At 45.0% G+C, this 14,748-nt stretch overlaps 1 protein-coding gene across 1 annotated transcript; it reads right to left on the bottom strand.

Moving 5' to 3' along the window:
* Positions 1 to 3,916: 3,916 nt before the first annotated feature.
* TNFAIP2 (TNF alpha induced protein 2) lies at positions 3,917 to 14,373 on the bottom strand. Its single transcript, XM_062495470.1, has 11 exons — positions 14,034 to 14,373; positions 11,783 to 12,410; positions 10,383 to 10,497; positions 9,047 to 9,172; positions 8,235 to 8,335; positions 8,052 to 8,150; positions 7,740 to 7,863; positions 6,649 to 6,771; positions 5,606 to 5,761; positions 4,471 to 4,592; positions 3,917 to 4,058 (listed from the first exon to the last, which is right to left on the bottom strand). Exons 1-11 carry the CDS (start codon positions 14,371 to 14,373, stop codon positions 3,917 to 3,919), a joined length of 2,076 nt encoding a protein of 691 aa, XP_062351454.1.
* Positions 14,374 to 14,748: the final 375 nt, after the last annotated feature.

Here is a 14,748-nt window from a genome sequence, read left to right as displayed (position 1 = left end):
AGGAGAAATGGTGCCCAGCAGGTATGAGCATTTACTTCATGGTAACCTTAAAAACTTCATACTGCTTTTAAAAAAAACAGTTAACTTTTCCTCTGTAATATGCTCCTGAACAGCCTAATGTGTGTGTCTGCTCTATTGCATTTCCTCTGGTTTCACCCTAGGAAGTGGGATTTACCTCTCTTCCCATCACTACAGATTATCTTCTCTGCTAGGGTGGAAATCCATGTTTCCTCCATTGATGAGTAAGTCTTGAAATCCCCCAGCATTAGCTGCCATCTCTATTATTGTGGCTACAGGAAAGCTATTTCATGTTTCATGGATATCAGTGTGGTTGTGTGGCCACATCCTCTTCTAAGTCATGCAGGAAGGCAGCAATTACTCTCATGGGTTTCAATCTACAGCACAGGAAAGCATGATTTTGCTAGAGCCACACTCAAGCTCACTTACCTCTAGCCCATTCCCGAAACATCCTTCCTTCCTGGTCCTCCTGCCTGTTTGGTCCCCACTACTGGCTTTTGACCCAAGCAGGAGGCAGGTGCTGGAGCAGCAAGTGAAATGATCCTGGGAGATGCAGGACCTGCAGCCTGTGCACCCTAATTCCTGTTGGGAAGGAGGCGCTGCTGTCCCACTCACTGCAGGTGCATTTCCTCTGGATGCTCCATGCACTGCCAGGCTTCAGGTCTCTTCCCATTGGATCAGGGTTTCTAGGTTTTCTTCTACTAAAGTTCATATTAGCTATGCTAAATGCAGGATTTGAAAATGGATGTTGACAAATTGTTGCCACATCCTTGGTGAAGATGTAATTGCACATACATTTTCTGCTTTACAGCAATTAGTAGGTGAGGAATGTGTCACCCAAGCACATCATGCAGACCAGGAGTGTCCACTTGGAAAAGCCCACCTACCAAACCTCTTTGCTCTAGTGTGTCTCGTAAAATCAGCACATCAGTAAATCCCATGGCCTTTAGTCCAGTGCTGTCATTTCTCAGTGGATTTTAGAGAAAGGATCCAGGCTCAAAGGGAAGGAATTACTGGTACTCTGGCTTCTTAACCCTTCACTTCCAGGTCAGCAGTTCCCAAAGTTTCTCAGCAGGCTCTAACAAAGCATTCCTGCTCTTCTATTTTTTTTTTCCATCACACTCACACTTACGGAAAGACCTTGAGCTCTTTGGAGGTTTTGGCTTCCCCTGCAGAAAGTGCAGAGGTTCCCCAGGTGTCCCTGGGGACTTGGCACACCACAGGAGCAGAAGAGGGACTAACACCTCAGTCCACCCCCTGCTATGCTGCAGTTTGTGTCCTTGCATCTTTTGCACTGCAAATTGCAAGTCTTCTGTCAAATGATGGAAATGCCAGGTGGGATGGATGGGTAGGGAGCCAGGAGAGTGTGTATGTCTGAGCTCAGCCTCTGCCCAGTGTGGTGGCTGTTGTATGCTGATGTGCTGGGGACACTGATGATAGCAAACAGGGAGAGCTCATAATGCCACAGCAGCTGTGCTCAGGAACCAGCTTTCCTAATTGTTCTGTAGAATTGATCTTATTTTTTAAATCTTGGCTATCTGCTCTGCCTCCAAGGAGGGGCAGGAATCAGCATCAGCAGAGGTTGCATGATAAAGAAAATTGAGCCACACTGATCTCAGAAAATTTTATTTACTTAGTTTTTAGAAGCACTATTTATCATATTGAACTAACACTGTTATTAGAAGACATTTGTGCAACTTCCTGAAACTACCTGGCTATGTGTAATATGCCACCTATAAATAAATGCCATTGTAAATGTCAAGTCATACGGGAAGATAAATAAATTAGTTTCCTGGGCTCATTAGAGATGAAAGTTGGGGTTTTATAGCAGGATGAAGAGTGTTGCACAATGCACTTCCATATGGCTTATGAAATGTGTATGAAAACGATTTTCTCCTACCCATGCTAATTATGATATATAAATAGATACTGTTTTCCTTTGGGCACTTTGCTGGATTTTTTTTTTTAAAGATCAGTGCAATCACTTGTATGATGCATTTCTGTAGGCCTTTAACAGATCTCTAAATCAAAACACATATTTTTATAGCAATAAAATGACCTTTCACTAATTGGGAAAGAAAATGTTACCCAATAGGTGACAGTTGTCATGAGCGCTCAGCACAGTCAAAAGTCATTTTGGCATTTGGCTTTAAACTGTAGCTGAGACAAGTGTTTAAATAATAATTTTTTAACCCATGTGTCTGTATGAGTTTTATGTGAGTGTGCTTATGGAGCGAGAGGGTGATTTGTGCTGCCCGTGGCCAGGCAGCAGACTAAAACCAAAGCACTGTTTTTAACTTAGAGCACAGTTTTGCCACAGGATCTGTTGGCAGAAGACCCCTCTGAGCTTGTGCCTCTGGCTACTGCTAGTGAGCAGTCCACCATGCTCAGTGAATTTCTTACAGGGGCAGCAGTAATGCTTTTCCAGCCTGTCTGTAGTCCACCAAGACCCCCTACTTGGAACCAGTGGGTGATATTCAGGAGAGCAGGCTGGGAGAAATGGCCCTTTGAAGGAGGACATAGCTGTGGCAACACAGTAAACAACAGCCAGAGACAGTATAAATGAGTCACTTCTCTAGCATTTTTGAATACTGTTTATTATAAACATTGCAAATTAGTATCTCTAACTGAGAAAAAATAAGATTGGGTGCAAAAATACACCGGTGATATACTGCATATATATATATAAATACATTATATAGTTTGCACAGTCATAAGGCATCTTCCTTCCGGACTGAATTTTCATAGACTGATGCAAAAGTTGAAATAGAGGAAAACAGAAGGGAAAGATCTCCAAATGTACACAGTGCTGTTTTAGCAACTGATTAGGTTCCCCAAAAAAACCCTGCTGTAAGAAACAAAACACAGTTTCACAAGATAACGATGTGAAAACACAAATGGGTATCTGCCTCACAGCAAGAGGGGAAAGAAAGAGCAAGAGAATGGTGACACATACAGGGTACTCAGTATCTAGTGATGACATTTGAGACCATCTCCACACCCCATTCAAAGCCTGTGTTGTTAATGGGGTCTGAAAGTCCACTCCTTGGTAAGGAGGACTTCAGTAATATCCGAAGGGCTGGCTTAGCCCACACAATCCATTGCAATAGGCAGTTTGCTCCCAGCCTGTGTTTGAGGGGTCCCTCCATGCAGATGCACTAGATGGGGTCACTGCAGAGGGGCTGGATCCCAGGGGCCCAGGTGCTCCCACCTCACAGAGGTGAAGGAAGCACACGCTTTCCAGTGCCAGTTCTCCATTGGAAACCCCCAGGCCCTGGGCAGTGCTTCTGCCCTGGGTCAGAGCCTGCAGCTGCTCCAAGGGCACTGGCAGGAGCCCTGCCACAGCTGAGCTGCAGCTCCTCCTCACCACAAACCTTTGCCTCTCCCACCAGCCTAACACAGCTGCCCTGCTTGGCTCTGAGGAAGGCAGATGGATTGAAAGCGTGTTCACATGGGACTTCTCCAGTATATCTGAATGTTGTTTTCAGACTTTGTTTCCCTTTCTTTAATTAGAAGACAAAAAGCTACACACATGGTGCCTGCTTGGTCTGTGATGTGGCTTCTGGGGCACCCTGAGAGGTAGATGGAGTTCAGAGCACCAGGGCAGTGTCCAGGCAGAGAATGTGGTGGCACCAAGGAGACCTCAGGGGGAATCCATGACTGGTGTGAGGAGCAGCCCCAGCCCTTGCAGGCACTGCATCTCTTATGGGTGCACTCTGTGTCCAGCCCCACGTGTGAAGGAGGATGATTCCCATAGAGATGCTGAGCACCAGACTGGGACAAAGCACTTTCCATAGGAAAAGGTGGCAGCGTGTGCCGTGCATTGCTCCAGGAGATGGTCTCCATCCCCAGCTCACCCCACAGTCCAGCACAGGGCAGTGCCAAGGCATGCCTTGGTCTAGGACACGTTTATGTTGGAGAAGAGCGGGGCCCTGGGCTGTGTGGATGCTGTGCTGTCCGCCAAGTAGCCCAGGATGCTTTTGAGTTCACTTCGTGACAAATTGGCTTTGATGTGCAGGAATGCTTCCAGGTGCCTTTTGCTGTGGAAGAAAAAGGGGGAGGTGTTATTTCCTCTCACGCACCTCCACATGTCAGGGCCATTGCACCAGGATGTGGCTTCTGCCCTGTGGCATGTGCTGATGTCCCCTGTAGGTGCCAGCTCAGCATTTGGCAGTCCTACACAAGACACTGCACTGTCCTGTGGTGTTTGGGGTAGGGAAGGGCATTTCCAAGGTAAAGGAGAAAATCAAGCCAGAATCTGGAATATATCAATAAGCTTTTGTTCATATCTTCCTTTGCTTTCTGATATCACTGGGATTGCCACAGCCTGGAAGGCAGCCCCTACCCAGGTTTATAGGTTCAGGCTATATGAACCTCACCTATATTCATATTTGACTGCTTTCTGGCTCAATTAAAATTCCATATGAGTATTAGCAAATCAGAATCTCTTACCGGATGTCTGGATATGTTTTGGCGAATGTTGCAACTTCAATTTTAATAGCACCTAAATCCTGAAGTCTGATTATTTCAGCCAGTTTGGGGAGTGCTGAATTCAGCCACGTGGCTTGAGATCCCTGTGAGAAGAGAAAGTGGTTGGCAGGACATTATGGGGGTGCAAACCTCCCCCCACCCTGGGGAGCTGTCTCCTGAGGCTGTTTCCTGGCAAGGTGAAAAGACACATCAATGATTTTAGGTGCCTGATTGTTTACACCTAAGGTGGCCTTGGGAAAACCAGAGTAGCTTTTTGATGGTTTTTAATCCTCTTACACAAGTAGTGTGTGGTTTGTCATAACACTGAGACTTCCACATCCACCTCAGCAGATTCTATTGGCTCATTTCCCTTTCCTTGGGTTTTTGCACTGCCTGGTATGTATAAGGTCTGATAGACCAGGTAAGTCACTGCCACGTGCTGCTCTGCCCCAGCTCCAAACACAATCCTGCCTTTAGAATCTCCAGGTATTGCCAAAATTGGGTAGAAGCCCCACATGGAGCTTTTTCCTGACCATTGGAATTTCCAAGGTGCAGCCTGACCTCCCACCCACACTATGTGAAACCCAGGCTTGTTCCTTCTCCAGTCAAACATGCATGGGGTGATGGAAGACAGGTTTTGGCTTAGCTGTTAGCTGTTTTTGCAAGCAAAATTAGAGGCATGGAAGGAGGGAGGTAATCTCAAAGGACAGAGAGGGGTATTCCAGCTGTGGCTCTCATGGAGAAATTCCTTGCATACCACAGACCCCACAATGCCTTCACTTCAGCCCCTGGCTGACCTAAAAGCTGCAGCATGGGGGAAATCAAGGGTGAGAGGAAACCCAGACGCTGTACTGAAACTGGAAAAGATTATCTAAGTCTTCCGGCCCTATTAATATAAACCTTCAAAAGGAAACTGCCTGTGAGACAAAGGGGGATGAAATGATGTCTCTCCAAGCAGGGAGGGGCAGGCTGCTGACAGGGAAGCCTTTCTGCCTATCGGCACTTAGAGACCTCTTCTGCCTAAGGTCCTGCCTTCCAGGAAATTAAGCTGAGTTAAAAAGGTTAACAAAAGTTCCCAGAATTATTTTCCTGTTTTTCAGTGTGTGCACTCACGTACATTGCTGGTGCAGAAGGCTTCCAGGTCAGCAGCATTCTTGGAGATGTGCTGGGCCATAGTTTGCTGCTGTGCTGGAGTTTTCAGGCTGACCTTCCTCTTCAGCAGCCTCACGATGTATTCTTTAACTAAATGGGCATGGATCTTCTCAACGATAGCCTGGTGGGATGGAGAGGAGGGAATCATCATCCATCTCTCTTTTTCTTGGGGACACAACAAACTGTATGTGTGGATGGAGGACAAAATCATCATGGGTGCTGTAAGACATGCACCACCAATGCCTGCTGTTGATTACACAGCAGGAACAGCCCTGGCTGCCAACCTCCCAAGACTGGTTACGACACATCCTAGATGCTGAGAACTTCTTTGTGCTCTAATAACGATGGGAATTTCCAAATGTTGTTTCCTTCTGGGAAGAGTTAAAAGTGCAGAAAAGATCTCCATGTGCTAGAGGAGCAACAGTATCCCAGAGAAACAGGAATTCATGCTGCTCTTCCTGTTCTTCTCTCTAACACATAAAACATCATTATTTGTCTAAGCTACTAAAAAGACAAAGAGAGGAATCAAATATTGTCTTAAATGATGATATTTTGTATGTAGTCCAGCAGCACTGAGGATGTGGCTCTGGCTCAGTTCTCTGGGATTTGTCCCATTTGCAACCAACTCCCCCAGTCCTTAGGGCAATCAAAGAAGCGATGAGACTAAAGCGTGCAACTGTGTCCGTGTTTCAAAATTGCTAAACCAAATCTGTAAATAAAGCCATGTGTTGGGTGGCCTCTAAAGCACTTTCTCTACATCAGGGGTGTTTTTCTGTGCAAACGGTGCAGCAGAGCTGCAGGAGTCTGCTTCTATCAGAGGAGGGTAAGATTTATGTGCCTAAGCTGGGTAAACTGCATGCTGGGGGAAGCCCTGCCTGAGAGGCTTCCTGATGCCAGGCCAGCTCACCACCTCACCCAGAGGTCAAGACAACTCAAGCCACAGAGGATCAAAGCTGAAAATGCAACCTCAGCACCCCAGAAACCTTCCAATATTTCTCTTGGACTTACATGGTAAAATGGGTCCTTTAAGGTCTGGAAGTCTGAAATATGTTTGCTGGTGGTTTTAATGATCTCATTCATAATTTCACTGCTGGAATCCCACTTATTCTCTGTAAACTTCTTGTATATTGGCTGAAAAAAAAGAAAATCTGCTAAATAATCCCAAACAAATTCTATGCACATGTATATTTGTCCTTTCTACATGTAGAGTATCCCTTGTAGCAAGAGCATGGTGTGTACTCCTGTGCAGGGGTGTGTGGTATGCCTTACATGGATAGGGGAACAAAATGCTGTGTCCCCTTCTTGGTTCCTCATGGTGAAGAAGACCAAAGGCTTGAAAGGTTCATATTGCAGGTGTTTTTGTTCTTTTTGCCTTTTTTTTTTCCCTTACTGTTTTGTCTGATTAAAGAATTGTGGAACCATCAGGGGAAAAAACGAATCCTTAGGAAATGTTTGCAATGAAATTTTTTCTCAGCCACAGCAAATAAATATGAAAATGAAAAAAAAAATGCACCCTTGTTCTCTCATGCCTTCCAAAAGGCTCTACAGTGAAATCAAGAGAGATTGTGGCTGAACATTCCTGACTCCTACGCTTCCTTTTCCTCCACCAAAATTGCTTAACTTGAAAAGACTGTGTTATATATATATAAACAAACAAAACAGCCAAAAAAAAAAAAAAAGAAGCCAAAAGTACAAAAATAATGCCCTTCAGGTCACCTTTATGGGGAAGCCAAAAGCTGCGTAATTGCAGTTTATGCCATTAGTGATGGCTTCCTACAGTGTGGAGAGCAAACAGCTGCAGGTTGAAACTCTCCCTGCTGCAGCCATTGTCTCAGATGCAATCAGCAGATTTTATGTTCACCTGCACAGTCATGCCTATGTCACTGCACCCATTTTGCCTACAGGCTTGAGGACCAGCTCAAGGAGAGCTTAGTGAGAGTTCTCCAGCAGCAGTGTGGGTTAGGACCAATCCTGTCCCTTCTGAGCTTGGCTGATTTGAATCAGAGATTTGAGCAACAGATAGCACGGCAGGAGAACATGCCCTGCCCTGGTATCAGCTGAGCCATGGGGCAGGAGGGTGTGGGGCACAGATATGGTACCTTCAGCTGGGCAAAGAGCTGTTGAAGCAGCACATCAAAGCCACTGTTTTCAATATCAGCAAGAGTGCTGAGGATATCGGCTTTACTGTCATCCTTTTCTGCTATGTATTTCTCCATGTATTCTCTGCAAGAAAATACCAGCCAGGTCAGAATAGTCTATCCTCAGAGGAGAGAGAGAGAAATTCAGAGGTCTCCAAAGCTTCTGCAGACAGATAAATCTACCTCTGCTCACTCTGGAGTACCTCCCCTCTAACACACTATTATATGTTGCCTGCAGAGGAAGGAGCAAAACCTTTTCTTTTGAATCCTTACCTAAAATTCCAGCAGTTGTTAATATTTGCAATCAGTATAGGCTTGTAGTATCTGTGCTTCTTGCTTTTCTCCTTGAAGTCTTCAAAGGCATCCCTGTAGCTGGAGAGGAGATGGGAAGAGGAGAGGTGAGTGGTTGCCCAGGTGTGTGCTGGCCCCGCTACCCAAAGCCCCTCCCCACCTCACCTCCTCAGGAAGGCTGGCAGCTCCTTCAGCAGCCGGTGGGACAGCTCCTCACCCACGGCCTTGCTGATGTCCTCAGCTCGCTTCTGGCTGCTGTAAATACTCTAACAAACAAGTAAGATTGATTTTAAATGTCAGCTGCTCAAAAAAGGCCAGGTTTGCTGGGTAAAGAGACTGCAGATCCTTTACTGAGGTAACTGCACCCAGCTCTCCTGCATCCCCCCTGCAACCGAGCCAGGCACCATACAAAGCAGCTACACTTAGTTGAAAGGTTCAAAAGGAGCATGAAGAAAATCTAGAAAACAGCTGAGAAAGTAGGCAATTTAACACTTGGTTTTGGTTTTTTTCTCTTTTTTTTTGAATGTTGTTAGATTGCATTTAAATAACAATCTAATCATGACAACATATGAGAGGTTTATTTTTTTTTAAATGAACTCAACTAATCTGCAGCCAAAGGAGGTAAAGGGGCAGCTCTGCCTGTGGCACTTTCCCTGGGAGGAAGAAACAGACTCCCTATTTCTCAATCAGCTGAGCCTGTCTCCTGTCTCTCTGCTGCTTGGGATGCAGAAGAAATTGTACAGGGAGAATAAAGGCAGTTTTTCTTCTTGTTTTGCTTATAGAGGCATTTGCCTCCATCACATGGTGTACCAGGCTCAAGACAGACCATGATTTTGAGCTTCCCTGTACCACCCACCTCTGCTACCACTCTAGACAAGTGACTTGGCCTCTTCCTTTTCTGCATTGACCACAGTTGGTCTCAAATCCTAAGTAGGTAAAGGATGCAATTGTTTATGTTTAATATAGCTCTGCATTACCTGGATAACAAATATTCCTAGTAGTTCACTCTGAAAATGCCCATTTAGCTTCTCTGGTTCCTTGTCTTCTTTCCATCTCTGGATTTCTTTATCTAAACATCTGCTCAGTGAATTTTTGACAGTGACCTTTAGGGAAGGAAGAACAAAGGTATTTACTGCAACATGGGTGTAACAGCCCCCGCCTTATGCAGGTATTACTCACCCACCCACCTTTTGCCCAGCTCAGCAGACTTGTTCCTCAGCCCTGGCTGGGAAATAAAGGCTCCTTGTTAGGAGATGCTTGACCCATGACTTCACAGCAACAAGGACAACCCCATCACGATATCCACCTATGCAATAGTGAATTGAGTATTTTAAGGTAGGAGTGGAGACCCCCTCACACCTCCATGTCAGGGGGAGCAGGAGGGCAGGAAGGGGAGCAGTGAGTAGGAAGGCTGCAGCAGCTACGTGTATCAGAGCCCAACCACACGCTGTGCATGTGTCACATTCAGAAGTACCTGCCTTTGCAATCCTTTGTTCATGAGCTCTTCTGACAACAAAGTATTGGAGAGGGAAACAAAGTGCTCTCAGATTTTCTCTGCTCTGACCCTTCTGTGCTGCAGCAAGGCTTTGGAAATGGTCTGTGCAGTGTCTGGCACATATTGCTGATCCCCCAGTGCCCTGTTCATGCGCTTTGCAGACCTCACACCACCTCTCCCATATGCAAACCATCACGGACTACATCTAAACTTGGAACTCATCTTCTCATTTTCTGGGAATTCCAGCCCCAAATGCCAAAAGCACTAAGCTATGGGAGTACTGTAAAAGTGGCTTCTTGTTTCCATTAAGGGAATGGAGATACAAAAAAGCAGAGCAACTTTTATTTTCTGCAGATGAGGTGATTCTCCATCAAAGAAACAGATTTGTCAAGAGCAGATCTCCATGCTTTGTGCTCACCCAAGGTCTGGCACCTCTGCAGAGACCAGAACTAATCCAAGTTCCTTCAGAGATTCCTGTGAGAGGGATCATAAATCCCTCTGGAGATTTATTAGACAATTGGAAAGTTGCCCATAAAGATCTATTGCTAGATTTTCCCCCTGTTGCTACCACATGATTTACAAGAACAGAGCAGTCTTTTTCTCATGGCTCTCAGGGCTTAGCAGAAGTTTACTCTGCAAGTCCTATCTAGCACAAGGGTGACCTGCCCCCCCAAAAAACAAAAGCCTTTGCTTTTCCCTGGTAGGGTGTGTGGCTCACTGGTGAAGAAGTATACGTGTAGGACAAGTCACAGCTTCTCTGAGGAGTCATATGGGAGCAGTGAAGGGAAGAAGAGGAGGAGTGACTGAACCTTTCTTACCTCTTCACTGTCAAGGTATTTATTTTCAAGCTCTTTGCTCACACTTGAAGGCAAAAGGCTTCCAAGCTTAACTTTATCCAACTCCATGGCTAAAGCATGATCTTTTCTCATGTCTCTGGAATGAAAAAAGCCAAACAATTGTATATTCCAAGGGCAGTGTAATTCAAGACAGTTGTTGATGCAAATCACTAACACTTTTTGAGGATATCAGTGAAAAAACAGATGGAAATGTACATTGTCCATAGTCCAGGCAGGAATTGGAGAAGTGAATGAGTATGTGCCAGGGCTGAGACCTGTGAGGGTGGGACCACAAACAACACCGGGAATGGAGTCATGGTCTGTCAAACTCCTGAGTACCAGCCACTATGTTCTGGTGGGGATGGGAGACCTGAAGCAAGCAGGGGAGTCTAGCCCCTGGACATGACCTCTCTCCATAAATATAGAGAGGTAAGCAGATGACAAGCTGGTGTTTGATGGCTGAGAGGTGGTCCCTCAGCAGACACCTGGACATGGCCTCTGGGAACACTCTCAAATCTGCTGCCACCCTGACCAACACTGTCCCCAGTGCTGGGCTGAGCTGCTCTGGCTGAGCCCTACCCCTCACAACTGCTCACTTCCAAACACAGGCTGGTTCAGGCTTGCATATCCTGACCTAGAGCACAACACTGGCTATGGAAAACTTCCGGGATCAGCACTGAATCATTACACTCATCAGTGAAACACAAAAAGGAAAAACTGGAACTGAATGATTTTAGAACAGAAGAAACATTGCTGGTGTCTTTACTGGTTTCCACCTAAGAAGTAAAAGCCCTCAATATTCCACCCAGTGCTGTTAGCCACAACAAGCATTATTTTCAGTTCAATATCATACAGGGTTTATGGGGACCCTTGGCTTATGTCCTCTGGTGTCCTCTCACAGGGGCACACCCCTGGCTCTGCTAAAGACGAGGAAAACAAAGACTGTGGGTAACACCTAAGGAACATCCTCCATGCCCAGGATAACTGCAAGGTTGTTCTATTTATTGTCTGCCCTCCGGAACAAAGGGCAGAATTTTCCAGATTTTCCAAGAGTGAGCCTAGGTCTGCAACTGGAATAGATATCAAGGCAATGAACCTGACCAATTTACCCCACAAATGAAGCCCTAAACATCTGTGTGTCTGTTGCCCAGAACCCAGAAGGTGGAACAGCCCTTCATTTACAGACTAGCAGCCTTGAGTGTGTCCCTTCTGGCTGTTCTGGCCAGGAGTGTAAATCAGCACATCATCAGTAACACCAGAACTTAGCCAGGTCTGGACTGCACTGCAGTAATACTAATTCATAAATCAAGCAAATGCCTGGGTTTGCAGCCAACGAGCCTATTTTGATTGCCAGGGGTAAATTTGTACAAAAGCCCACTTACTTTGGATAAAAGTTGTGCACCCACGAGAGAAGAAGGTAAATATCCTTGTCTTCCAGATGAGACTCAGCATCTTTCTTTGCCTGGGTGGCAAAATAATTGTGGTAGAGTTCTGCATATATGCTGAACACATTAAACTCAGGAGGATAAAGCTTGTTAATGTACTTGGCAACCACTGTCAAATCTTCTCTCATTGTCTTTCCCATGTGCAGGAGGTTCTGGCCAACTGCAGAGAGGTTCTCAGTTCTAGGAGTACGGCTTGTGTCTTTCATCCGAGCTTCTACCGACTCCTTTACTGTAGCCATCCAAAGCTCTTTCCATTTTCTAGGTCTAAATTGCATATTTAGATCAGGTGGATTCTCTGACATGTAGTTCTGATCTTCTTTCTCCTGTTCTTTCAGAGCTTCCACTGCCTGCTGCAGCAGGTCTGGGTTTGTTTTTGCAAGCAACACAGAATCTTTCAAGGTGCTGAAGACTTTGTGCTTCAGAACTTCATAGACAGACTCGATGTCTTTCTGACTGGTGTTCAGTCCCTCCTCACTTTTGCTAGACAGGCTCTTCTCCAGGACAAACAAATGTTGAATGGCATCACAAAGCTTTTGCTCTCCAAGGAGATCCATTACTTGTTTAACTGGTGAAAAAAACCCCAGCCTTTCTTTAACCAAGAGCAAAGATTTAGATTTCTGTTTTATAAAAAAATGATGGCTCTGGAATAATTTTTATAAAATGCTTATACTTATACTTGGGCTCCTACACCACATCGAAAATATGTTTATTTAAAGATCAGATTACTTCTAACTTGCCTTTAACTGGAGTGATAGAAATTTGAATACCCATCAACCGGCATGTTGCATATGGACAGCTATTCGCAAGCCACCTATATTTTTTTCCAAAATTTAGCCTTGTGGAGTTAGCTAGTTATTGCTCATCCCCCTTCCATTATTATGATCTCAAGTCAGAAGCATGGCTTTAGAAATAATGTAGATAGAAAGATGTAACTAAAGATGTGCTAAAGGAAATACCACATGGGTTTTCCAGAAATAGATTTGGCGCAACCTGACCTATGAAATCATTTGGAAGGACACATTTAGCAAGCAAGACAAATACAACTGAACTGTCTTATCTAAATTACAGTCAGTTACTTGAGACAGGGCAACCTGTGAAATGATTAGTTAGAATGGCAAAGTTGTATGCCAAAATAAGATTTGTTAAGTGTGTAATGTTTGCATGGAGGACCCCGGATGGAGAAAGCTTACATTATTCATGAAACTCATCTTACTTAATTTGTCTTTAGAGATTGTGGCACAAAAGCTGGGAGTGCCCTTTTGGCATCTGGTGATTGCACAAAGTTCAGAGACATTATCGAAACTGAGGGCTTGGTGCATTTTACAGGAACAATGGGATAACTCGAATAGTAAATGGGCTGAAATTTAATGGCACAAAACACAAAATGCAAATTCAATAGAACAAAAGTTACTTAGCAACAAATAGGATTTTCTGCTGCAAGCTGGATGTGAATCAGCTTGAGAGGGAGGAGGAAGAGAGCTGCCTGGTGAATTAGTAAATCCTTACTGGGAGGTGAGAGTGAACATGTCAGTTATGACCCCAGGATGTACTCTGTGAGAAATATCCAGCTGCAATGGGAAAATAGGAATATATTGTACCACACATCGGTGGTCTCTCATCTGGAATATTTTCTTCAATTCTGGTTGTTTTAAAAAATCTGATTGCTTTAAAAAAATACATTGGGGATGGGGCAATGCAGCAGTAAGAACAAAAGTACAAAAGGCCTGTTTTTAGCAGCAAATGCAAGGCCAAGAAGGAAAACCACCAGTTAGGGAAAGCACTTGACACATGGAGAAAGAGATGGCAATTAGACAGATATAGGCTTGTCTGGAAATGAAATAATTTGTACTAAAACAACGAGACTTTGTAGGAGGAGATGGAGGAACAGAGCTGAGAGTTGCACCTTGGTTTTCCACCTACCCTCAGTTCTCTGTGCCCCCATGAGAGGTAGAAATAAATTTTGTTTTTGACAGAAAACCTGAAAATGGACAGTTCCTCAAGGACTGTGCCCTTGGTACTAAAGGACTAGGACTAGAGCTCAGCCAAATTTTCCACGGGCTTCTTGGAAAGGTCACTTCAATCTATTGGTACCTCTGTTTCCCTAGGGGACAATTCCCTACCTCATATAGCCCCTCTAGAGGTAACTATGACCCATGAAGCGGTGCAAGGAAGAGGGAGGAACACTTACCACTGGGTGGCTTGGTCTTTTTACCTATTTTAAATGCACTTTTAAGCATTCCCTTTATTCCTTTGTTTCCCTTCTCAGGGCTGTCCCCAGCAGAGATGCAACTCTCATTGCTCGTGGTTGAAGAGGCACGTGAAGCTCTGCAGGCTGCCCCTGGCCTTTCTCTCATCTTCTCCTGGTCCCTGGACCAGATTTCATCTGCAGAAGGTTCAGGACAGGCAGGGGCTTCCTCAGCTACTGATGCTGAAGTGCTTTCAAATGGCCTGTTTGCATCAATGCAACCCTCTGATCCACTGCGTATTCCAAAAGGACCACTTTGGAGAAAAGGTAACATTTTCATCATTTTCCTTCTAGCCTGTAAATTTCAAGGAAAGAAAAATAGACCAGATTATAATAGGAAGAAAAATGCTGTGGAGAAAGTGCAGCAAGGCATATGTGTGGGCAACAGGGAGGATGTTACATGTCTGGTGTGAGCACAGGAGAACAACTGAGCAACACCATCCCAGGTAATGCAGAGAATGGAAGCAGCTCTCTGGTCTAACTTAGAGAAAATCAAAGCGCCATTTTGAGGGTGATTCAGCTGTCCTGATTTAAGACCTTGAGCTTGTCAGGCTCTCCCATGGGATGCTGTGCGACTACGGACATGAGCATGGAAGGGCACACGAATGATGCAGGTGGGGTAAGTGTCCTGTGCCTTCAGAGCAAGCACAAAACTCTC

The sequence above is a fragment of the Cinclus cinclus genome, chromosome 6 (genome assembly GCF_963662255.1).
Source record: "Cinclus cinclus chromosome 6, bCinCin1.1, whole genome shotgun sequence".
Taxonomy (NCBI): Eukaryota; Metazoa; Chordata; class Aves; order Passeriformes; family Cinclidae; genus Cinclus; species Cinclus cinclus.
Note: the sequence above shows the minus strand (reverse complement) of the source record. Positions and strands in the feature narration are given on the sequence as shown.